Source organism: Macrosteles quadrilineatus, unplaced genomic scaffold, assembly GCF_028750875.1.
Source record: "Macrosteles quadrilineatus isolate MER2022 unplaced genomic scaffold, UCM_ALF_1.0 Scaffold_2__2_contigs__length_208266976, whole genome shotgun sequence".
NCBI classification, from domain to species: Eukaryota; Metazoa; Arthropoda; class Insecta; order Hemiptera; family Cicadellidae; genus Macrosteles; species Macrosteles quadrilineatus.
Window position 1 is genome coordinate 69,085,252 of NW_026542595.1, and position 25,812 is coordinate 69,111,063.

General features: G+C 29.5%; 1 protein-coding gene across 1 annotated transcript; it reads left to right on the top strand.

Moving 5' to 3' along the window:
• The first annotated feature begins 273 nt into the window (after positions 1–273).
• On the top strand, positions 274–1,645 carry LOC128984391 (myb-like protein X). The gene is made up of 3 exons (XM_054403708.1): positions 274–325; positions 425–702; positions 1,412–1,645. Exons 1-3 carry the CDS (start codon positions 274–276, stop codon positions 1,643–1,645), a joined length of 564 nt encoding a protein of 187 aa, XP_054259683.1.
• The last annotated feature ends 24,167 nt before the right edge of the window (positions 1,646–25,812 follow it).

Below are 25,812 nucleotides of genomic sequence, written 5' to 3' on the forward strand. Positions count from 1 at the left end.
TGGAAGACTGGAAGAGGAAATCTGAAAACAAGGTTTTGACAAGAGCAAAATTTCCTCGACTATTTGAAACCGGCTTAAACGAAAGAGCCACGAGTAGTCATAGAAAATGGCTTTAGAAAATGTGGGCAGTTTCCCTTTAACCCTGATAGCATCGACTTCACAAAATGGATGTCCGATCAGTCCAGGATTAGTGAAACTGGTCAAACTCCAAATTTCATCCCTGCAAAGCCTTGTGAGTTTGGAATTCCTCAGCTATTGTTTGATGAGTCATGAATGGGTGGAAGAGCGGAGGAGTTCCGGGAAAATGAGAAAACAGGCTGGGACGGTGATGAGAGTGTCCAAGAAATGTTTTAACTTTGGAAAAGCCTCAGAAAAAGATGTATTGATTTGACAAGTGATAAAGAAAGCATTACCGGTACTGAAGAAAGAGAACAAGAAAACCAAGAGAAACGTGAAGAAAACAGAGAAGACAAAAACAAAGAGGGAATTAAAGAAAGTGATCAAGATAACAAAGAAAAAGAAGGAGATAGAGGAAGTCACCAAGACAAGAACAATAAGAAAAATTCAGAAAACAATCAAGGTAAAAAAACAGAAGAAACTGAAGAAAGCATTGAAGAGACCATTGAAAATAACAAGGAAGAAAGAAGAAAAGAAGATGAGAGTTTGACTGCTAAGATAGTCGTCACACCACAAGATTCCACAGTGTGAACTACACAACATAAGCCCTGCTTTTTTGGGAAATATTGAGTGGCCTGAAGAATCTCCTCAGAAGAAAAACAAAAAAATCTGCAAAAAAAACAAAAAGAACAATTGCCACATTCAGCTAGGAATGTTGCGATACTATCGATACCAGTAGGGTAATACGGTATCGGTTGTTCCGATATTTACTTGGTATCGATACCAAGAGGCCAGTATAGTAAGTAATGGTAAGTATCGGAAGGTAATGTCTGACAAATCTGAGTGAAATGGCCACGTTCGTGAATATCGTACCCTATTGTGCTGAAGTGGGCTAGGCCTAAATAACTTATGTGTGAATGTATCACATGATATCCTACCATTAAGTTTAAACATCTGAGACATCCGACATCCCCACCGTTAGAGGTATTTTTACAAGATCTACTTATATAACTTAATGGAATCTCTTAAACACATACAGTAGCCTAGGCCTATCTCAAAAAATAACAGCCAACTATTTCAGAGAAGGATCCTTCTGATGAGTGGCGGTGGAGATGCACATGAATAATAAGAATAATAATTAAGGGGAATAGAAAAGAACGGTAAAATCTATCCATCGTGAATGTTGAGAACTAAAACGACAAATAAGTCACCAAAGGCAAAAATAACTATGATATAAACTCAACAAGTCAACCAACACAGATGAAACATAAAATAACGTCTACGTCTCCCTCAGCAGCTCAAGAAGAGAAGAGAAAAGTCGCAGTCGAGTCGAGCAAAAAGCAAGACAAGACGCAAGCGCAAGACGCAGGTTATGAACATGAAGTCACGAAGATCGAAGATGGCTGTCTTGAGTGTCTTGTCTTTCTCTTTCGCGACGAGACCTTGCCGTCAGACCGTCACCGCCCACCTTCGTCTGTCTAGAAACGGGACAGCGACAGCGGAATTGAAATCCGAACTGAACATCTGATCGCGGGTTTCTGTCATCACCGAGCCTGTTTTAAATTACGCGGGAACAAAGTACAGTAGCCGTTTAATGTTAAATATGAGTCTAAATTATGTTAATTGAAAACTATTTCTAGAATAATTATTAAAAATTACAAAAAGCTATATACGTCCAAATAAAGATGAATTACATAAAAATCCTAACTATTATTAATTGTTGTTTACACTGTTTAAATAACAAAAGTATAGAAATAAAAAGTTTAATTCCATGTCGTTCTAAATTATAGCTAACAGGTAGGCCGTAGGCCTATTTACTCTTTCTCAAGTATTTACTCTTTAGGCAAGTATTTGCTGGTGGTTATTAACACCAAATTTATAGGTTTCTGAGGGTATATACTTCCTTGGAAAGGCCTTTTAGAAGTACAAGTAAATACTCATGCTTATTCACTTCTGTTCAAGTAAATACTCAAATTATGAAAATTCAAAGCAAGTAAAAAAATGTGAAGTACAAGAACTTTAACTTAGAAAATAAGAATGTGTCAGCTGTTACTATTTCATTTAATTTATTATTAATGGTTGATTATTACCTAATGATTACAAATTATTAAATATATTTTTTTGCAAAGTTTTATTTACAATCTGTTTTAAATTAAACAATAAGTAAATATGATGACATTTATATAAATTAAATAAAAGATGGGGAAAAAATTATTAAAATGTATTATCTATACTAATAATATATCAAAATGAGATGGCATATGTTTGTGTGTCTGTCTGCTACTCAATAACACAAAAACTACTGAACCGACTGGGCTCAAATTGCACACACATGAAGCTACGGTTCCGAGGATACATATAGAACTATTCCCGCTTCGATATTGTCCTAGGGCTCTGCCCAGTGGGCTTTCAAAAATTTGAGGTGAGAGATTTAAAAGTAAATATTGATTGATCGTATCCATGGTAACAAAGAACAAACCTACAAAGTTTAAAAATATAAACAAGCATAACTAACTGTCAAATGAGTTTTGATTTCACAATTCCACTAAAGCTGGCTCAAACATATTTTTTTGTCCTAAGGACTCTAGGCACGAGCCTGGGATTGTTTTTCACATTACTTCAGGCTAGACCTAGGGGTTGCGGCATTATCACTTACATAAAATCCATTAGTGACTTGGCGGGGATCGAACCCGGGACCTCAGGGACTGAAGTCCCGTGCTCTAACCACTACGCCAGCTCGCTCCCCATACAAACTCAAACATATTAAATACTGCACGAATACCAGAACAGAGAGGGTAAGGATTATAAATTTAAAATAATGTTGTTTAACATTACTTAAATGGAGCTGTCAAACCATATGTTAATGTAATTTCATCAGTTACTCCATTTGTTTATGTTTATGATCTACTAGCTGTACCCGCGGGCTTTGCCCCGTTTAACTTTATAAGTGAGAGCTCGTTCGCATGGCTCAATCACGTCCTGGTTGAAGTTCGTTCGCTACGCTCACTCACTTTTAGGTTGGAGCTCGTTCGCTGCGCTCATTTGCCTTCAGGTTAGCTCGTTCGCTACGCTCACTCACCTTTTGGTTGCAAATTAATAATAGTGCTGCACCCTATGTTAGTAATCCTTGTATCTTTAATGCTATTGAACATCATAGAACAGAACCAACATGTGTAATTGAAACAGCTGTTAAGATTCATTAATTGCATTTAAATATGAGAACTCATAAGGTTATTATGGGGAAACTCCAGAGCCACTGCGGCGGAGCCTAAGAGTCCGATCAGAATAAAAACAGCTTAGTTTTCCTATTTAATGCCTAAAGAATCGGTGTACCGAATTTCAGCCTCCTAGGTAAGTGTGAAGTGGGAGAATTAGTGATGAGTGATTGAGTCAGTGAGGGCTTTGCCTTCTATATATATTTTATAATGAGTCTGTTCTAATATTTGCGAAGTGCTGTAATAATATTTTACAAGGAATAATTTGTTGTAAAAGAAATCATTCATGAATATAGGAAATAATTAAGATTCTATAATCATTGCCAAACCATTATCCTGAGTTTTATGAGGTTTATTTTTTTTATTTTTTTTTGTGTAAAGAGCAATATAATCCCCCTGCCGCAGCAAATTTATAGACTTAGTGAATTTCCATTTACCTGATTATAATTTCACTAAAATATGTTAAAAAAATTACCCTATTCTTCATATTTATTTCTATTCTCCTATTTGTTTCTATTTTTCGGTTTGTAACTGTTGTGATAGTTTTTTTGTTTACAGAGCAAACCAGTTAACACGTTCTTTTATTGTACCTTAAAGTCTATCATTGGTTTTGTATCGTTGGTAGCCTAAATAAGTACTCACAGTATGAGTACTTATTTTTTTACTTATACTTATACTTTTCCCCCTCAATGAATTCGTGTATTTCACGAAGGTGTCGAGACAAAACCCACCGATTAACAAAACTTATTACAAAACTGGCATACATTCATTGTTGACAAGACAAGCCAATAAACGATGAAGTACACCACGCGACCACGCGACAGACAGCATTGAATTTGACGTTTAAGTTCGGCACTGCTCGGTAAGATTCGGAAGCGTTCGGCACAGCGCAGTAGTGGGGGAAGCGTCGTTCCGATTTCAAATTCCGCTGTCCCGTTTCTAGACAGACGAAAAAAAGGCGGTGACGGTCTGACGCAAGATCTCCTCGCTAAGTGGTCGAACGGTCGAAGGTCGAAGGAGGAGGAGGAGATACAGCTGTTGCGCATGCGCTCAAGCTGTCACTGCTATTTTCAAAGTAGCAGTTTCAGTTTTGAGAACTTATCGCGTTACTTCCCGTTCCCGGCCACCACATTAAGTGGTGACCATAATATACCACACCTTGTAATGTAACGTTGTAACCGTTGACGGAGGGTCCACGCATACTCAGTTTGACAGATATTAACGGACAGAATTAAGCTAAAAAGGGTGTAATAATGTATACCAACACATCCTAATTACTATTATAGTTATATAGGCCTAAACGAAAATAATAATAAATACCACCACTAAATTGATAGTAATATAATGCTAGCCTAGCCGCACAATTTGTTATTCAGGATTAGTTTTGCCAACAGTGTCATTTGGAGGCTTCTGATTGACTGAAGGTTTATAATTTTTTATTATGAAATTAAACTGTCATAACCTAACCAAACCAACCAAACGTGCTGATAATGAAAGAATCTAAGAACACCCTGCAAACAGCTATAACAGTTACACGGTGGCCGTGGAACGGGGAACGGAACTAAAAGCTTACAACTACTACTTTGAAAATAACAGTGACAGCATGGCAGTGCTTGTACGCATGCGCGACAGCTGCACCTCCCCCTTCGACTAGAAGGTCGTTGGCTACTGGCTGGACCTGGGGGCACAATTTGTTTTTCAGGATGAATTTTGCCAACAGTGTCATTTAGAGGCTTCTGATTGACTATGACGAAGGTTTAGTAATTGAAAAATTATTTTTGTTCATAGAATAAAATTATAAATGCCTCAAATTCAATTTTATATTTTTTATTGTGAAATTAAACCGTCATAACCTAACCTAACCAACCAAATGTGCTGACAATGGAAAAATCTAATAAAGGTTTATTAATCGAAAAAATAGTTCTGTTCATAAAATAAAATTATAAATGCCTTAAATCCTATTTTATAATTTTTTTATTATAAAATTAAACTATCATAACCTAACCAAACTAACCAGACTTGCTAACAATGAAAAATCAAATGAAGGTTTGACCAAACAAAATATTTCTGTTCATAAAATAAAACTATAAATGGGTCAAATTCAATTCCATAATGTTTTAATTATAAAATACCCCCGCCGCAGCAAACCTGCAGACTAAGCGAATTTCCATTTCACTGATTGGATTTACACTGAAATGCCTACTTAAAAATATAACACTTATTCCCGATTTAAATAGAATTAGTTTTAACAAGTACTTAGGTTTGCTGCATCAGGGAGGGTAAAACTGTTTTTTTTTGTAAAATGTTAATAGTTAGTAAGAAATAAAAACATTTTCCAAATTTGATCAAAATATGTTAATAAACAAGCAAACTACAACAGTTTACTTACTCTCCATAAGAATAACATGGGAATTTTAAATTTACAATTTTTTGGAATTTTCTCCGTAACCATTAGGCGCATAATAGCGCTTTAATATACTAAATTATTTGTTTTTTAAGCTCTACAAAATGGTTTGGAAAGAAACTGCTAAATTTTATGTTTTTTTTTGTCAAAAATGGGAAAAACCTATTTTTACCCATAAACCCCCCGTAAACCCCCGTTCCCATGTAGCCCAGTCAATAAAGACAAATATATAGCCGATGTCGAAATAAATTAGCGACAGGCAAAACTATATACCAATCGTTAGTACCCAACTAGATATACATTTCCCCAAAAGTCCCGAAAAATCCCCCCGGTGCTTTCCCCCCCACCACCCCTCAAAGTCAAATTTGCATGGTTTTACTAAAACACGTCTAGTTAACGTACGAGTTGTCTAATTCGGTTAAATAATAGCTTGTTGTCTTTAGAATCAAATTTCCTACAAAAAATATCGTATACACAATTACCGTAAATCTAACAGTTTTTCCGTAATTTTAGTGTAATTGGTGAAATTGCGAAAATATTGACACTGTTATTTTGGATTTTCTACTGTATTTGGTTTATTTGCGAGAAATTCAAAAAATAGTTTGCATATAGGTTGTAGAGCGTTTTCTAACGAACACATACATATATATAAGTCCAGGATTCTGATGTAAATGTGGGCGGTAGTGTAGCCTAAATAGACAATAGTCAGAGCGCTCGGCGGGCGACCCCGCAGAGCCGCGCCAACGCGACCGTCGAGTATTTATATATAAATAAATATGGACAAATGCCATTGCATGTTTGAGTTAATAGATTAATATATATTATTTGGGACGCTATATTATCCTCATTTGCAATTTTTGCAATCAAATGCGACCCTTTACTGTTCTTCAATAAACTTAATAAGGTACCATAATTTTATTTTTAAGAAGTTCGCCCTTAAAAATTAATAATGGCACTAAAGATACCTGGGGGGAAGATTACAGTGCGACCTGTAAGATCTATTGTGTCCCCCAAACTAGTCTCCAGTCTTAGCCTAGAGAACCAACCCTTAATCCTAACTCCTTAATGAAATTCAGCGTCAGGTCGGGTTCTAACTGAGGAAAATCTCTAACTGCTACTTGGTGCATTCCCAAGCTCTTGGCTCTCTTTCGTCAAACTGCATCACATTCAGCCAATATACAGGGTGGCTGAAAATTAACTTGCACCCCGCCTTAACTTTTCAACCATTTGAGATATTTGAAATCTGTTTGTGGCAACCTTCTTAGCTATAAGGGGCTACAATAATTATGGTAATTTTGAAAATTTTGCCCTTAGGGATAGTGGGGGGAACAAAATGGCTGTTAAAAATTACTTTTAATAACCATTGTCTTCATAATTTTTAGCTTCCATTTCGTTACAATTCGTCCGATTTCTATTTTCTTTGTGTTAATTGTTATGTTTCGTAGAGACCTGTAAAATGATACCAAACTCGACTATACTTGTCATTTGAAAATTTTGAGCTACCCCACCCCCACACCCTAAGGGCAAAATTTTCAAAATTGACCATAATTATTGTAACCTCTTATATTTAAGAAGGTTGCCACAAACAGATTTCAAATATCTCAAATGGTTGAAAAGTTAAGGGGGGTGCAAGTTACTTTTCAGCAACCCTGTATGTTTGGGCGTTTCTTCCCTTGATTGACAGAATCGGCAGTCACTTTCCTGAACAATGATATTTTTTTTCTCAAAGATGACCCCTGTGCCTACAATGTCCAGAAAACCTGTCAACATTCTCAAAGAGTTCTTATTCAGGGGTGGGATACTTTCTAGTGTGCCCTTTTTCTCCTTTCTAAGCGCCGGTTTGTCATGAGGTGCTGATGTCTTCCTTTCCTCCTCTTTTTTCCTGGCTTCAGGATCCATGCCCTGTTCTAAGAAGCGTAGGTACCAGCGGGTTCATTCCCTGCTCTGTCCTACTCTACTAGGATCGCCCTTTTCACCAGGATCTCCTGGTTTCGGGTAGTTCTTCAAAGGTCGGGGCATTTTACTTCCTTTTCCATGACTTGCGGTACTACCCCACGTTCGAGCTTCTCGCTAGGGATCTGAAGTCGACCTGGACAGAGCCCTGCATGTCCAGGTAAGGCGCATGGTTTCGTGAAGGTACTATTCAGACACCATTCTAAAGAGGCCTGGTGCTATCCACCCCTCAGCACGGCCCACCTAACACGTGGGGTCTGGGGTCTCCTATAACAGAAGAAGGAAAAGGAGGGACAGAAGTTGGGAGAAGAAGAGAGAAGAGATAGAAAGATGAAGACTGTTGGTCCATACTTGGGAAGAATAAGAAAAACAAGAAGTGAGAGGACAGACCCTGCTCAGTTGAAGAGTAGGGAGTCAGAGGGCCTGATTGCAAATACGCCAAAAATTACCTTAGACCACTACAGTGCCCAACTTACAACACCCGCAATAGTTTCCGCATGTTTGCTTACATTATCAGGAAATTAACGTTAACCGTTTGTTTGGCGCAATTGGTTTATGACTAGTTACTAGTCTTAGAGATTTAGTTTCTCCTTCGTTTTCTTTGATGGATTCTATTTCCAGTCCCATTTAGTTGGCAAGAGCTTGTTACCAATCCACCTTTTTACTTGTAGGTACACTCTTAGTACATGTTTCACTGCTGGGAGGCAGTATAGCCGGATCAAAATTGGATCACTAAGAGGCTTTCTTTGTCATTATAGTGAATTTAAAATAAATAGCTTAATTTAAATTAGCGTACCTATCCAGTCCATAGATTCCTTAAATCCTTACACAAATGTCTCTCCATTAGTCAACAACCGCTTAACGGACACATTTTGTCATTAAAAACCGCTTAACGGACACATTTTGTCATTGAAAACTACTGCCTGACTCTTAGCCACAGAGCAAAGAATGCTCTGTGCTCTTAGCAGCAGTAAAGACCTTAACACGTCCATTCCTTTCAATTTTCCTTACCCGTAGAAAGATGAAGTGGTGTCACACCCAGTTATCACATGTACAAATAATATTCCATCTCTTATATCCACAAATAACCAATCACTTACTAGCTTTTTTTTACCGATAATTTAATAGCTTTCAAACATTACACTATAGCACTACTAGGCCAAATAGGTTTAATAGGTTTAAAAAGATATATGTCTTTCCCTGGCGGAGCCAAAGCTACTAACGCGACTAGAAGGTCAGTGTTCGTACCAACAACAATAACTTTGTAGTTTTGATTAGATTTTCTTAAAAAGATGTTGACAATGTAGCCGGCGTCCTCTTCAGCAGTAAATGACTATGTGGTAACACCCATCCGTTTCATCTCCAACGATACCAACGGCTTGCAGCATTCTTCTTTTATTCTTTTTATTGCATAACAAGTTTTCTTTTGCAGTAGCACATCTCGTTGAATCAGTAATAATTATGATTTCTGCTTATAATTTTTCTGTGTAGCTCTTCTCATTTTTGTTCTTTTTGTTTTTTTTTGTTGGAGATTCTGGGTATCAATAAAACGAACTGATATCATCCTTCTCAGAAAAATGTGCCTAACAAACTAAACTCAGTCTAGTATTTAAGTTTCATAAATAGCAAGGAGGTGGTTCGTGATGTTATAAATTTCGTCAATATGAGATAAAAATTAAGAATTTCAGACCGGGACACGGCGGGTCCATAGGTGGTGGATATTGTAATACCATGTCAAGGTTTAGGAGTTGATTATTGAAGAACAGTAAGGGGTCGCATTTGATTGCAAAAATTGCAAATGAGGATAATATAGCGTCCCAAATAATATAAATTAATCTATTAACTCAAACATGCAATCGCATTTGTCCATATTTATTTATAACTTATATAAATACTCGACGGTCGCGTTGGCGCGGCTCTGCGGGGTCGCCCGCCGAGCGCTCCGACTATTGTCTATTTAGGCTACACTACCGCCCACATTTACATCAGAATCCTGGACTTATATATATGTATGTGTTCGTTAGAAAACGCTCTACAACCGATATACAAACTATTTTTTGAATTTCTCGCAAATAAACAAAATACAGTAGGAAAGCCAAAATAACAGTGTCAATATTTTCGCAATTTCACCAATTACACTAAAATTACGGAAAACTGTTAGATTTACGGTAATTGTGTACATGATATTTTTTGTAGGAAATTTAATTTTAAAGACAACAAGCTATTTTTTAACCGAATTAGACAACTCGTACGTAAACTAGACGTGTTTTAGTAAAACCATGCAATTTTGACTTTGAGGGGGGTGGGGGGAAAGCACCGGGGGGATTTTTCGGGACTTTTGGGGAAATGTATATCTAGTTGGGTACTAACGATTGGTATATAGTTTTGCCTGTCGCTAATTTGTTTCGACACAAAACCTTTATTGACTGGTCTAATGGTCCGATCATGCTGGATCGCGAACTCGTTTGAATAAACGTAGGTTTACACGTTTGTACCAAATTTAATCAAAATCGGATCATTTTTGCTCGAGTTATCGCGCTAACGGACACACACACACACATATATATAAACACAAATAAATCATATGACTAAAAGAACAGACTTAATACAACATCCCGCCTCAAGATGTCTACATCTTCATGAAGCTCGGTACCACCATAGACTAACCAACACAAGTAGACTTCTCATCCCATTGTAAATTTTGAAGCACGTTTTTCGTGTCTAGTTCATGTACGTGACACAAAGGCGCTAGTGTCGACGAAACTTTGTTTCTATTATTTTAGGGCTAATTTCTTGATTTGTGCTTTACTGTTTGGTTATATAACTAAGGGACAAGTTATTGTTTATGATTAGACCGTATTATTTGGTTAAACGAGGTTTTAAATGGCTGTAATAACGGGAAACAAATTGTAAACAAAACACGACCTCTACAGAAAACCGTACAGAACTAACAATAAAATTGGCTTCAGCTGTTCCATAAGGATGGGAAATCTACTAAGGGAGTATGTTTTATCTATGGTACCACCTCGGTATCTTGATGGACCTTCCGAAACGGTCAAGAAGAAGAATTACATATATATCTAGCAACAAGAAAAAATGAAAGCAACATCCTTAACATAATGCAAACACAAAATTTAAACCCAATTTATGATAAGATCCAAGAATTAAGACGAAATTTATAAGTAAAACCATTGGTATAACGATATTCTTAATTATATAATTTTCCAAGTCAAGATAGATTTAGTTAAAATTTAAACATGTGATTGTATTTATTTTCTTTGTTTACATATTAGATTTAATAACATTGTGAAAGACTGTGACCATGACCTTAGTGTCGAAATGCATCAGTCATTAAAAATAATTAAAAAAGGGTACTATGGTGTATTATTTATTAATACATATATATATAAATATATAAATGAATTTGAACGGATGGTGATTTTGGCCTCTAGGGACCACAAAACGAAAAAAAATCGGTCCCGCGTCCTGGTCTCACCATGAGTACTACGGTAATAGCTTATTCCCTATATGGGAAATTCGCTAAAAATTAAACCGTCATAACCTAACCAAACCATCCAAACTTGTTGATAATGAAAAAAATCCAATACAAAAAAATAGTGCTACGGGTGGGATTCGAACCCGAGTCCTTCGGATCATCAGCCCAGCCCTCTATCCACTACACCACCGAAGCCGTTGGCATCAACCGTATCGTTGCGGTAATGATGTTCCCTCAGCCAATCAGAAGCCTCAAAATAATACTGTAGGCAACACTTACTAATCCTGAAATAAAAATTCAGCGGCCTGGGGGGTGGGAGATAGTGATGGGATGACTGTGACTGTGCTGTGACCAAAGGCATTGGAATTGAAGGCAATGGATGTCGGGTCGGTGGCCATGGCTAAATAGCGTAGATTAATAAACGGTATCAGCATTCTGACACATACTTTCTCCCATAAGTTTGTCAACAACCTTTATCATGTGTAAGTGGTGAGAGTATGTATACGGACATGGGATTTGTAAAATTTTGTTCAGAATTTAAAGGACTATAACATACTAAGCAAGAAATTATAACAGATAAAGCAGAGAAGATCTAGAAGTACAGAATAGACTAAATGCCGCAAACAAAAGTCTCTATGCCTGCAATAAATTAATGAGCTCAAAATTATTATCCCACACAACAAAATTACGTCTGTATAAAACAATAATCCGACCAGAAATTTTATATGGCTCAGAGACTTGGATCCTGAACAAAAAAGAAGAAAGAAAAATAATAGTTTTTGAAAATAAAGTATTGAGGAAAATGTTTGGTCCAACGCTAGAAAACGGAGAGTGGAGGAAGAGGCACAACCAGGAAGTAAGAGAAATGTACAAAAATGCAGACATCATCGGAGAAATAAGAAGTAGGAGACTAAAATGGGCAGGGCACATACTAAGAAGAGAAGAAGAGTCAAACCTGAAGAACATTCTGAGGGGAACACTAGAGGGACGTAGACCCAGGGGACGACCACAGACTAAATGGTGGAACCAGGTGCAACAAGACATGAGGCGGCTGGGAATTGGAGAGGAGGATGCTGAAGAAAGAGACGGATGGAGGCGCTGTGTTGCTGAGGCCAAGTACCGACTGGGGTACAAATGGCCAGGGCAGTAAGTAAGTAAGTATAACATACTAAATTTTTATCAAAATCGTTCCGGCCATTTTTGGGAAAATCAGATTTTTCTGTTGTTTAAGGGGTTTTTATGGGAAAATAACATAATTTACAATAACTTTTGAACTGTAGTTTTTACAGAAATGGGATTTGTACCATTTTGTTCAGAATATAAAGGACTTTAACATGCTAAATTTTTATCAAAATCGTTTTGGGCCATTTTTGGGAAAATCCTATTTTTCCGTTATTTTATGGGGTTTTATGGGAAAATCCCCATTAAAAATCAAAATTTCAAAAAAAAGAAAAAATCTCTAAGAGATACCATGGATTAGAACCTACATACCAAATTTCATTGAAATCGGACCACAGGTGTAGTCCTCTGTACACATCGAGACACACAGACACACACACAGACATCACTTCGAAACCCACTTTCAGGGGGACTCAAAACGGATATATCCACTCAAAACTCAAACTCGAAAATTTTGACGAGAACAATACATATACTATGGTATAGGGGGAGAAAGTAAAAATATACACCCTTTGTCACGGCCACCTCCATCGTGTAGTTGGAGGTGGCCGTGGTTTATCTTGAATCTCTAATAATATTGACTTGCATGGTAGAAGAACAAAAACATAGGTGTGCTATTAACCCCCATCATATGCTGACGTCACCCAGATTGCAAACGAAAAATCATCAGATTTTATTGCCACATTAGTATAAATTTGTTTTGATTTGATTTGTTATTGTTATTTTGTTATTATTTTGTTGATTGTTATTTTTATAAATGGTGAAATGGTGTTTGCAATCTGGGTGACGTCAGCATAGGACGGGAATAGCACATTTATGTTTTTTCCTTCTACTATGATTGACTTGACTTTGAGTTTTGTTTGAAATGAATTAAAGTATAGTTCACATCCTACAGTAAAATCATAGATTGAAGATACTCCCAAAAGTTTAGAGCTTGTTTTTAGTGAATTTCCCATATAGGGAATACGCTGAGTATTACCATTGACTATATACCATAACAATTTAGTTATGGTATATAGTCAATGATATTACCGTAGTACTCTAGTACTCATAGTAAGACCCGAACCCTAGGACCGATTCACTTTTTCGTTTTGAGGTCCCTAGAGGCCAAAAACACCATCCGTTTAGTGTTTAGATTCATATATATAAGTAGATATATTCATGTCACTTCTGGGCCAAAAAAGGAGCCACTCAAAAATTAAATGAATTTTCCTATTTTTTTATACAATATGCTATATTTTTTACCCTTTTAGGTCAATTTCTAACATTTTCATATTTTTCTAGAAAAAGTATATAATTTTGATGAAATTTTCATGAATATGTCTATATTTTCCATAAAATTGACTACAAAACAAAATGTTTTTAAAGAAACAGTTCACTAAAAGTGGACTATTTTTTATCTTTTAAAGAAAATGTTCTCTAAAAGTGAACTATTTTATCTAAAGTGGTTTTATCGGAATCATATTTTGTTCAAGTGTTTTACTGATTAGTTGGAAAATGTGCACTTTTACTGAACTAAATCAAAGAAAAGTGAACTAATGTATGTTTTTATTAAACTATTTTACTGAAAAAATTATCAAAAAATTCTGAAACTTAAAAATTATGAATAATTATGTTAAAAATTAATGTTTTTACTAAAATTTTCCAATTTAGGGTGAACTACCCTTAAACTAAAAACCTTAATAACTTTTTTGTTTTTTAAGATATTTACATGAAATTTGGTATGATATATCTATAAGGTAAGTACAAATTTATTAAATAATAAAATTTAAAATATTCATTTCCTGTGACCTTGAAAATCAAAAATTTTTATTTATTAATATTTTGTTATGAAACAAATTTTAAATTAACAATAGTAGTCTCATTATTTATAAAATATAATAATATTTTGAAAAATATGTCAAAAAGTAGTAAATAAATGGTGGTTTTATAATAATTTTATTTGATTTCAGTTATATCATTTTTAATCACATTATACTCTAATAATCTTTCAGACACAACAACCACAAAGCAATTAGTTTTACTAGCAACAGTTATATCATAATCAAAATCCATATTTATAATAATATCATTCTTTGAACCAGAAATATTAACAGGAGTTTTTGTTGTATCAATCACATACAATGGTCTATTTTCAATGAATTCTGTTGGATCATAATACATTTCACTATTGTTATAATAAACCGTTTTATAATCTTGATACATTTGATATGCAATTCTAAATTTTCCATTATTTATATCTAGATTCATTAATTCATCAGGATAATAGTGACCATTTAATTTTACTCTAATATTTTTAATATACATACTATCAAATTTTGAAGTGTCATATAATTGATCATTAGTTCTACCTTTTTGAAAACTAATTATTATAAATTTTGGATTATAGATGTTTCGATAAATATTTGTTATATCAAAACTAACTGTTTTTCCAGTTATTGTCTTTTGTTCAATACATTGCCAATGATTAAAGTGAAATAGTATTTTTTCTTTTTTAGTTATTTCATTAATATATTGAATTTTACTTGTAGTTTTATACTCAATTATTGGAACTCTAATGAAAAAGTCATCAATAATTACTTTTCCAACACCTGGTAATGTAGTATCATCAAAAGTTCCATCAACTTTTTTAGTTTTCCATCTAAAAATAGCATCATTATCTTCAGATCTAACAAAACATATATTGAATCCTCCTTTGTATATTGGAACATTAACATTTTCAAAGAAACCTAATCCAAAATGTGATAGATTACCCACAGCTTCAAATGTTTTTTTGAAATCTGATTGAAATCCATTACAAATGTTGGATACTGCTTCTGTTTTTGAATAAGTAACAGTACCTTTTATTGTACTCAATTGTCCAGGATATTCAATTTCCTCAATTAATTTATTATGTTTTCTAATTTCAATTTTTGAAAATAAGAATGGTATAAAATTATTAATCAACTTTACATTATCTGTAGCACTATAGTCTTTATCATCAGATTTTTTTAATGATCCTGAAATATAAAATTGAAACTTAGATGAACAAAATCCATCACCAAAATCAATATTAAATTCAGTTTTTTTGTTTGGTTCATTCAAATGTAGTTTAGATAAAGGATAAAAATTTTTATATTCAGCTCTTTCAATTTCATAAGTATTAGCCATTTATTAAGGAAAAATTTATGAAAAAATATGGAAAGAAAAAGGTGTTTTAAAACAAGTAAAATTTTATTAATTTTGAATTTTAATCAACTGAAATCTATTTAATCAACTGAAAAATGTTTAATCAACAGTATCATAATCATTTTTATCTTTAAAATATTGAATTTCTTTAACATTATCAACAATAAATTTAGCAGATAAGTTTTGGTTTTCAATAAGTAATTCCCAATCCAACATATATTTGTATTCTTCAATAAAGTTTTGAGATAATGTTTGGTATTTACAAATCAAATCAATATGATCTTTTAACTGATAATTTATGTATTCAGTAATAATCTTTTCATTCAAAATTTGATATTTAGCAATTTTTTCCCAATTCAATTTATTTTGAAACAATCTAATCATCTCATCATTCAATTCATATTTTTCTGAAATAATATCCCAATCTTCATTGGTTAATAGAAATTGGTTTCTGATAATGAAATAATCAAATGAATTATATAGAGCCATTTATTAGGAGGAAATTTTTGTAAAACTACTTTTCTTTGAATTACATATACAACATTTTGCTTTAACCATATTTTTATTTTTTAATTTTATTGTTTGAATGTCTTTAGAATTGGTTTTTTGTTTACATTTAAGACAGTAAATAAACTCCATTTATATAGTAAAAATTATTGATCTTCTTGGTTTTCTGTATTAAGTTTATCTTCTAATATTTGTGCTAATCCAGCAGTTACTAATCTTATTTTTTCAGCAAGTTTATCTTCAAGTTGTTTTTCTAAATCTTCAACATACATTTTTAGATTAAATAATGAATTAACCAATTCATTTAAATCCTGTTTAGTTTTTGAATGATCATTACCAACCTTAATAATAGAATTTAAAACTTCATTTAACTCGGATTTTATGACAACATCATAGTCGTTAATGCTTGGTTTTACATTAACAATCCTTCTAGAATTAATACTTAAATAATTTTTGGAAAGACTAATAGCATTAACCAAATTATTAGTTTTCTTAATATGGTTTTTTAAATCCTTATTAATATCATTAAAAATGGAATTTAATTTTGAATTAATATAATCATTTTTTACTTCAATTAAATCTTTTTTCTGTCTACCAAATAGATCAAATATATTTAATGAATCCATATTTATTAAGAATTAATTTATTGATTATGTTATCAAATCTTATATTTTTATTCAACTCATTTAATACAAAAACACACAAATGACCACATATAGGTGGATCATTATAATTTTGAATTTGTGAATCATTAAAAAATATATTGTCTTTTCCTAAATATTTAACAATTTCCTTAAAAGGTTTATTAACAATTTTTCCATAAGAATCAAAGTAATATTTAATTTTATCTTTTTTATAATAACATATCCAATGAGTTCCATTACCAGAAAAAGAATCTAAATTGACTACACCACATTCAAATTTATTAACAGTTTTTGGAAGCATATCTCTCATAAAAACACCTCTAAAATTCTTAATATTTTGACATAATTTTTCTAAATCAGCTAAAGTCAATGGGTTGAAATTTTTTTCTTAACATATTTTAATGTTTTTTCACTAATCCAGATCCTTTTACATTAGCTAATTCTTGATCTAACCAATTTATAAATTCTCTAAATTTTGGAATAACATTGTCTTTTACTACTTTAGCTCCTCTTCTAACTTTTGGTGTTAAACTATTTATGCCAGGAATATAATCAGCAACATTTAATATTTCATTTAATAAACCACCATCTTTTATTTGTTTAAGTTGATTATAAGAAAATTCAAGTCTTAATCCAGTATTTAATTTTTTATGTTTTTCTAATTTATTCAATTGTCTTTTAGTTAATAATAATACATCATTACCATTTTTAAATTGATCTATTTCAAATTGTATAGTCAAATTTTTATTTTTCTTAAAAGCAGATTTAATTTTAGATTTTTGATAATCAGTTAAATTTACCTTAACTTTCTCCATTTATATAGGTTAAAATTTTAATCCTATTTCTAATCCCATTCCAAATTTTCTTTTTAACCACATAGCACCTGATGTTGGTAAAGCAACTAATCTTTCACCTATATCATGATCACTAGATGTTGCTATATCCCATGCTTTATCTTGTAATATTTTATCAGCAATATCATTTCTAGATTCTGTATCTTTATGATCTCTATAAAATATATCATGTTCTTTAGCAGCTTTATCTAAATCATTTATTCCAGGATCACCTCTTTTTAATCTTTTTTGTAGCTTAGTTCCAGGTCCTAGATATTGAAAACCAGGTACATGCAATTCAAATGGTAAATTATTTATAAAATCATTTAATAATCCTGAACCTATAATTGGTGATGTTATAGTTGGTAATATTCTTTTTAAATATTTTATACCATCAGGTTTTTCAATTAATTCATCTAATTTGTTTGAAATAAAATCTTTAATAGCCCTTTTTTCATTGATAAAGTTATTATTTCCAGCTTTTTCTTGAGCATATATATAATTGATTATACTTTCTAATTTGTTTAAATCATCAATATATCTGTATTCAATTTTATTTTCTGAATATTTTCTTATACCAGATCCTTCAATATTTCCTTTAGAATCCCAAATAAATTTAATCAAATTCATATATTTATTACCTTTACTTGATTTTGGTTTTCTAGTACTTGGATCATTATTTTTATAAATTGAATCTGTTTCCCATAAAATTTTTGAGTAATTATTTAAATCATCTTGACTATATAAATTATTATCTGGTTTGTCTTTATATGTCAATAATCTCCATAAACCTTGAGTGCCAGTATATGTTTTACCATTAACAAGTAAATCATCATTATCAATTACTGTTATTTTATCACCAATCATAAATGATTTTTTATGTTTATCCCAATACAAACCAAATTTATCATCTTTTGCTCTAGGTAAATATTTTTGTGCAATTGGACCAATGATTTTATTTAATATTTGAGGTGAAACAATATTTGGATCTATAAATGTTGATTCTTCTTCAATAATTTGTTCTCTTATTGGTCTAAATGGAGTACTTGAAGGTAACATAAATTCTTCTTCAGATTGTGGTATTGATATGTTTGCAAATTGATTAACAATAGGTACTAAATCCATTAAATTTTTATTTTCCTTTAAAACATCACCAATTTTATTTTCTACTTTACCAATTGCAGATGTTATTGGTTCATATGCTTTTTGTTTAATTTGTTCATAATTTTCATCAATTTTAATTTGATTTTTAAATTCTTTTATTAATTTTTTTTCAATTTCATCTAACTTCTTAGCCTTGTCGACAGTTATGTTATCCATTTATTAAAAGAAAAAATATGTTAACATAAACATAAATGATGTTAACATAAACATAAACCATGTTAACATAAACATAAACTATGTCGATTAAGCACAATCAACACTACACTAATGATTAATATAAATAAAACAAAAATAATAAGTAAATCTAAAATTAAACACAAACACATCATTTTTTATTTTCTGTAAATTTAATAAAAAAAATAAACACTAAAGATAAGGCAAATATTATTATAACAAATATTTTATCAACAATTAAATCAAGCATACACCACATTTATTTAGAAGAAAATTTTATATTAGAAAACTTATTCATATATTTTCCTTCATTTGTTTTTAATATCAAATTCATAGTTAAAAATCCATAATTTTCTTTCCAACAATCATTACAAATATCCTTAAATTCATTAAATGACATATCAGAACCTACAAAATGATCAAAAATTTGTTTTACATAATGATTATTTTGCTTAAAAATACATAACATATTTAAATTATTCCTTATTAATTTAATGTCAACTTTTGAATAACATTGTGAAAGATAAATACATGATATGTTTTTATGTCTACCCATTACAAAATACTCTTTTATTTTATCTTGATTTTCTAAAATACAATCATCAAAAACAATTAATGAATTTGGTTTACAATCATTTAATGAAATTATATCTTCACATGAACCAAAGAAATTTGCAACTTTTTTGTTAATGTTCATTTCAATATTTTTAAATCTATGTTGTAGTTTTATATATGCAGGCTGCTCTAATGATTTACTAAAAATATATAAATTTGTGTATGGTATCAATCTTTTATAGATGAAATTTAATAGTAATGTTGTTTTACCAGAACCACTTGATCCTATTATTAACAATCTAATTGGTTGATTATTCTTGATTTTTTCATCATATGTATCAAATTTTATCTTATTTTTTTCCTTTAAAAATTTTTTCATTTAAATAAGATGAAATTATTTAAAATTATAGGCAATTCTTCAAAGATTGAACTAAGATTAGAACATCCAATTCATTTAGATGGAAATTATAGTATTGGTCTTTGTGGATTTTATTCAGATAATTTTATATTAAATGTACCAAATGATTATAAAAATATATATGGTTTTAGTATTATTGATCAAAACAAAACAATTGATCAATATTTTAATATAAAGAAAGGATATTACACCTTAGAAGACATAAAAAAATTATTTACAAAAAGTTTAACAGAATTTAAAAATAAATATGATAAATTTAATGAAAATGAATTTTTATCAGAAAACAATGGTCCTTTTATTGTAATAAAATCACCTGTTAAAATTATAGTCACAGCTTTCATAATTGATCTATTAGGGTTAAAAGATGAAATGATTGAACCAAATGTATTAATAAAAGGAATAAAATTACCAAAATTAAGACCTTTTGATGTTATTGAAATCCATTGTAATTTAGTTGAACCTAGCATTGAAAATCATAAAGATCATTTACATTTACATAGAGAATCTGAAATTTTATATTCTTTCTTTCCAAATATTGAATATGGTTTAAAGATTAGTGAAAAGCCAAATGAAATTAATTATGTTCCTTTAAAAAATATAAATAAAATTCAAAATATTAAAATTACTATTCAAGATAATGAAGGAAATTTATTGAATAATGAAAATGTAAGATCGATTGTGTATTTAAAATTAAAAAAAGAATCTTCTATATAAAATTAGATTTAAATGATTAAAAATATAAGTTTATAAAGGTTTAATTATCAAATAAACTATTGAATTTATGGAATTTATTAAGATGTAAGTTACTAAAATTGCAACCAGTTTAATTGATTAAAAAAACAAGTTTGTAAAGGTTTATTTAAGGTTTAATTATCAAATAAATTATTAAATTTATGGAATTTATTAAATATTTGACGCGTCGCAAAAATCGCGACGCGTTAATAAATGATTAAAAATGAGTTTATAAAGGTTTAATTATTAAATAAACTATTAAAAAATATGAAATTTATCAAAATTATTAAAGTTTTTTATATCATAAAAATCTTGAAGTAGATTAATTGATTAAAAAAACAAGTTTGTAAAGGTTTATTTAAGGTTTAATTATCAAATAAATTATTAAATTTATGGAATTTATTAAATATTTGACGCGTCGCAAAAATCGCGACGAGTGAATAAATGATAAAAAATGAGTTTATAAAGGTTTAATTATTAAATAAACTATTAAAAAACATGAAATTTATTAGAATTATTAAAGTTTTTTTATACCATAAAAATCTTGAAGTAGATTAATTGATTAAAAAACAAGTTTGTAAAGGTTTATTTAAGGTTTAATTATCAAATAAATTATTAAATTTATGGAATTTATTAAGATGTAAGTCACTAAAATTGCAACCAGTTTAATTGATTAAAAAAACAAGTTTGTAAAGGTTTATTTAAGGTTTAATTATCAAATAAATTATTAAATTTATGGAATTTATTAAATATTTGACGCGTCGCAAAAATCGCGACGCGTGAATAAATGATAAAAAATGAGTTTATAAAGGTTTAATTATTAAATAAACTATTAAAAAACATGAAATTTATTAGAATTATTAAAGTTTTTTTATACCATAAAAATCTTGAAGTAGATTAATTGATTAAAAAAACAAGTTTGTAAAGGTTTATTTAAGGTTTAATTATTAAATAAACTAATAGATTTTATAGAATTTATTAAGAAATAATCAAGTCACTAATATTGTGACTTGTTTAAATAATTAAAAATATAAGTTTATAAAAGTTTTAAAACTAAATAATATAGAGTTTGAAGAAATAAATTATAAAAATGATAAATGTAAATTATATAGTTCTATTAAAAATGATATAAAACATCTTAATAAAAGAGAAAGAATTTAATAAATTGGAAAAAAGTAATATACCTATAAATTGTAATAATTCAACTATAAATATTACATATTAATTATATTTTGATCATTTTCTTTAAAACTATCTTTAACATATTTTAAAACTATATGTAAAAATGGCATAATACAAAAATTAAATGTTAAGTGATAAACATAATATTGGTTGTACTTAAAAAGATAAACTAAATGTTTATTTGATATTTTTGTTTTATATAAATATAATTTTTGATCATTTTTACTATTTATTAATTCTTTTGGTATAATTATTATTTCCATTTATTAAAAATATTTTTTAATAAATTCTTTAATTTTAGTTCTATATGGTTTTAAATTTTTATCTTCTTTATTTTGATATATATTATAATTTTTATATCTAAATAAAAATATTTTACCATAAGTCATATTTGGATATAAATATATTATTTGGTTATCATTTATATTTAAAACTTCTTTTGGTATAATTAATGCATGTGGTTGATCGCTCATTTAGTAATATTTTTATGTCCCCAAGGTAATGTATCTACTCTATTTTCACATACAAATCTTTTATTATCTTTATTACTGAAAGCTAATTTGTTAATTCTCACTGTGTATAATTCATGTTTAAAACTTCTAATACATGTCATCTCTCTATATTGTTCCACATCATCAAACAAACATTTCTTAAAATCATTCATATTAATTGACTTATTTACAACACTTTTCTTGATTCCTTTACATTTAACTGGATTTTTCTTATCAAACTCATAACTGTATAGCTTTGATCTTAATCCACAATATTCTTCTAAAATTTCACCATTTAATTCATCTTTAAATTTTCCAATTACTTTTTTATTCTTTTCATTAAAACATTCATGATCTTTCTTATAATCACTTGTATCGAAATCATTTATATTTTCTTTAATAATTTTATAAGGATCTTTCTTTAATTCCACAAAGTAACTATCAGTGTCCATATATAATAGTTTTATATTTGGATCACATTTCTTCAATTTTTCATAATAAAATTCATACATCAATAGCTTTGATAATTCTAAAACTGAAAATCCTATATAAATTGGTTTATCAAATTTTACTTTTTCTTTAATCATGTGAGAAGCAATACAATCGGTATCAAATATCTTAAATGTTTTAAAGTTTGGTTTTTTAGCTAGTTTTAATGAATATTCTTCATTACCTAATTTTATATCACATCTATTTCTAACATTTTCCATTGTCTTACCAAATACGGAATTATTCATTAATTTGAAGAAGTCTTTTTCAAAATCTGACTTTGATTGAGCTCTTAATTTTGTATTCAATTGAATATATTTTTTCATATAATTGTCTTGATCAAATGCAATCACTCTATTGACTCTTTTTAGTTTTAATCCTTTTTTTAAGTAATATTTTAAGTTTCTTGAATGAACCACATAGTCTTTTTTATTAAATAATGTAGTACAAAGCTTATTATTATAATGTTCAGGAGCTAATGGTAAATCCTTGTGATTATCATGTAATTCCTTTGGATATTCTAAATCAACATCTAAAATATAACCATAATCAGCATTTTCATCTAATTCTAATATAGTTTCTTTCCATTCATCAGTTGTATATACATTTGGATTCATCCATTTAATATCTTTATATGGTAGTTTTTGACTTAAGGCCCATCCATATAAATTGTTTGCATCTACATATAACATGTAATTTTCAGGTTTATTAGGATCATAATTTTTGGTATATTTGTTATTTGCTTTACAATACCTTGTAACACATTGAGAAATTCCACCTCTTATACCTTTTTCAATCATCAAATACATATCATAATCACTTATTAATTCTAATTCTATTTTTGTTAATTTTAACATAGAGTCCCATGCTAATGATGGTGATGTTAAATAATGTGCAGGATCTAATTGATAGTTCTTTAAACAAACTGATCTAAAATTTTCAAATATATCAGCTAATAGCATCACATCTTGAATATTGTATAAATCAGAATAATTTCCTAATGTTTTAACTTTTAATTTATTCCAAACTTTTAGATAGTATTTATAATCATCATCACTAATATTTTCATCAGTTAAAGAACTATAAAACTGTGCTTTATCTAATATTTTATCATAATTTAATTTTTCAATATCATCTATAAACTCATAAGGAAATATACCTTTAGAAGATAATATTTCAAATGTTTCATCATCTTTTTCAATTATATCAATGTTTTTTATAAATTTAGTCAAGTGTTTAAATTCTTTCAGATTTTTAGCTAACTTATCAATTGATGAGGCCATAAATCTAAACGTATCTACAAATGAGAATTTTACAAATTTTCTAGGTTTATCATCTTCAAATTCATAACCATATCCTGAATTTACTGAATAATTTATATATTTTTCATCAGTATTTGCTATTAAATCAATTTTACCATATTTTTTAGCTAATTCTTTGATAAACAAATGTGTATCATAGTTTGAACTATTATGACAAAACACAGGTATATTTTGTGGAAATTTTAGATTTAAATTACAACTTGAATGTGCTGCACCTCTAAATTTTCCTGTTAAATGACAGTGATCTCTTACCTTTCGTCTTGTATCATTATCAAAACCACTAGTTTCACAAATATGACAAACACTTGCTTTATGATATTCAATTTCTTCATTTTTAGTTAAACTCATAGGCTTTTTGTTTTTCGAATTATATTTTTTAGCTATATACTTTGAAATCTCATCTAAGTATTCAAATAATTTATTTGGTACATTTTTCATTTCTTCATCTGTTTTTGCTCTATAACAAATTGGTTTATATATTTTATTAGTCACTCTAGAAACTAAATAAATTGTGAATCCATAAGGTATATGTTTCTGAATTTTATTTGTATATGAGTTGTTTGGATTATTTTCACAAGTATTAATCTTTTTCAGAATGCTTTCAAAATCCATATAAATTACAAAAGGATGTTCAAGTTTTTTACAATAATTTTCAAATTTAACAGTTTCACCAGGAAATGGCAAAATTGGTCGACAAGGTTCAAGAGATTTACAAGTTATTAAATGTTCACTTAAATCTTTGTTTTTGTAAAAATGTGTTAAACATCTTCTACAAATGAATTTCTTATGTCTGTTACTTTTTGTTAATTGAGTAGAAACAAATTTACTTAAATCTGTTATCAAAACATAATGTGAATTATTATCATTTTTTATATACAATAGATCAATATCTAATCTCGCATTGTAATTTTCAGATATTTGTAATGGAACAATCTTTTTATCTTCATCAAATCTGTATACATTAATTGACATGGATGGATAATTATATTTAGAATCAAATGATCTTTTTTCAAATAATTTTATATCTTTTAAACTCATTGGATAATCAAATTCTTTAAAAATTTCATCATTCAAGTAATTTTTATATTGTTTTACTCTATGTGGATGATCAAACTTTTTATCTTCATATTTATCAATAGCACATCTAATTGCATAAATAAAACAATATTCATCTTTATTTTTGAAATTTATACAACACTTTTTATTTTTTATTTCAATTGGTAATTCAACATATGAACCACCATTTAATGAATTATGTTTACTTAGTTTTAAATTTAAATCCAAACATCTTTTTAATGACCAACCAGATCCTTTTGATGGTTGATTTAAATTTTCTCTTAATATTAATTTTTTAAATTGATCATCAATAAATTCATCAGTGTTTAATATATCTGAACTTCTTAAAGGATAATACATTTGGGTTTTTTGACTATCACCATTTACTAATTGTCTTTCATATTCACAAGATAATGATAACTGACCTCTTTTATTTTTAAATTCTTGTTTTTCAATCAATTTTTTAATTTCATTTCTTTGTGATTCTAAATATTCAGATATATCTAAATCATCATTTGAATTTGTTAAATAATACTCTTGAAAATAACCTTTTAATGATGACACTTCCTGAATATTTATTACATTTTCCTTTAGAATTGGTTTATTTTTTAAATGATCAGTTAATAATTCAATCAATTCTTTTCTAGTTTTATCTTTTATTTTAATACCATTTTTAATTGATAGATTTTGAATAAATTGTAATGATCTATATT

What these genes read in the sequence shown, in the direction of transcription:
- LOC128984391 (XM_054403708.1), top strand. Translation starts at nt 274, where the DNA reads ATGGGTGGAAGAGCGGAGGAGTTCCGGGAAAATGAGAAAACAGGCTGG. An exon ending in TGAGAAAACAGGCTGGGACG is followed by an intron (nt 326 to 424) that starts GTGATGAGAGTG and finishes CCGGTACTGAAG; the next exon opens with AAAGAGAACAAGAAAACCAA. An exon ending in TCACACCACAAGATTCCACA is followed by an intron (nt 703 to 1,411) that starts GTGTGAACTACA and finishes CGTCTCCCTCAG; the next exon opens with CAGCTCAAGAAGAGAAGAGA.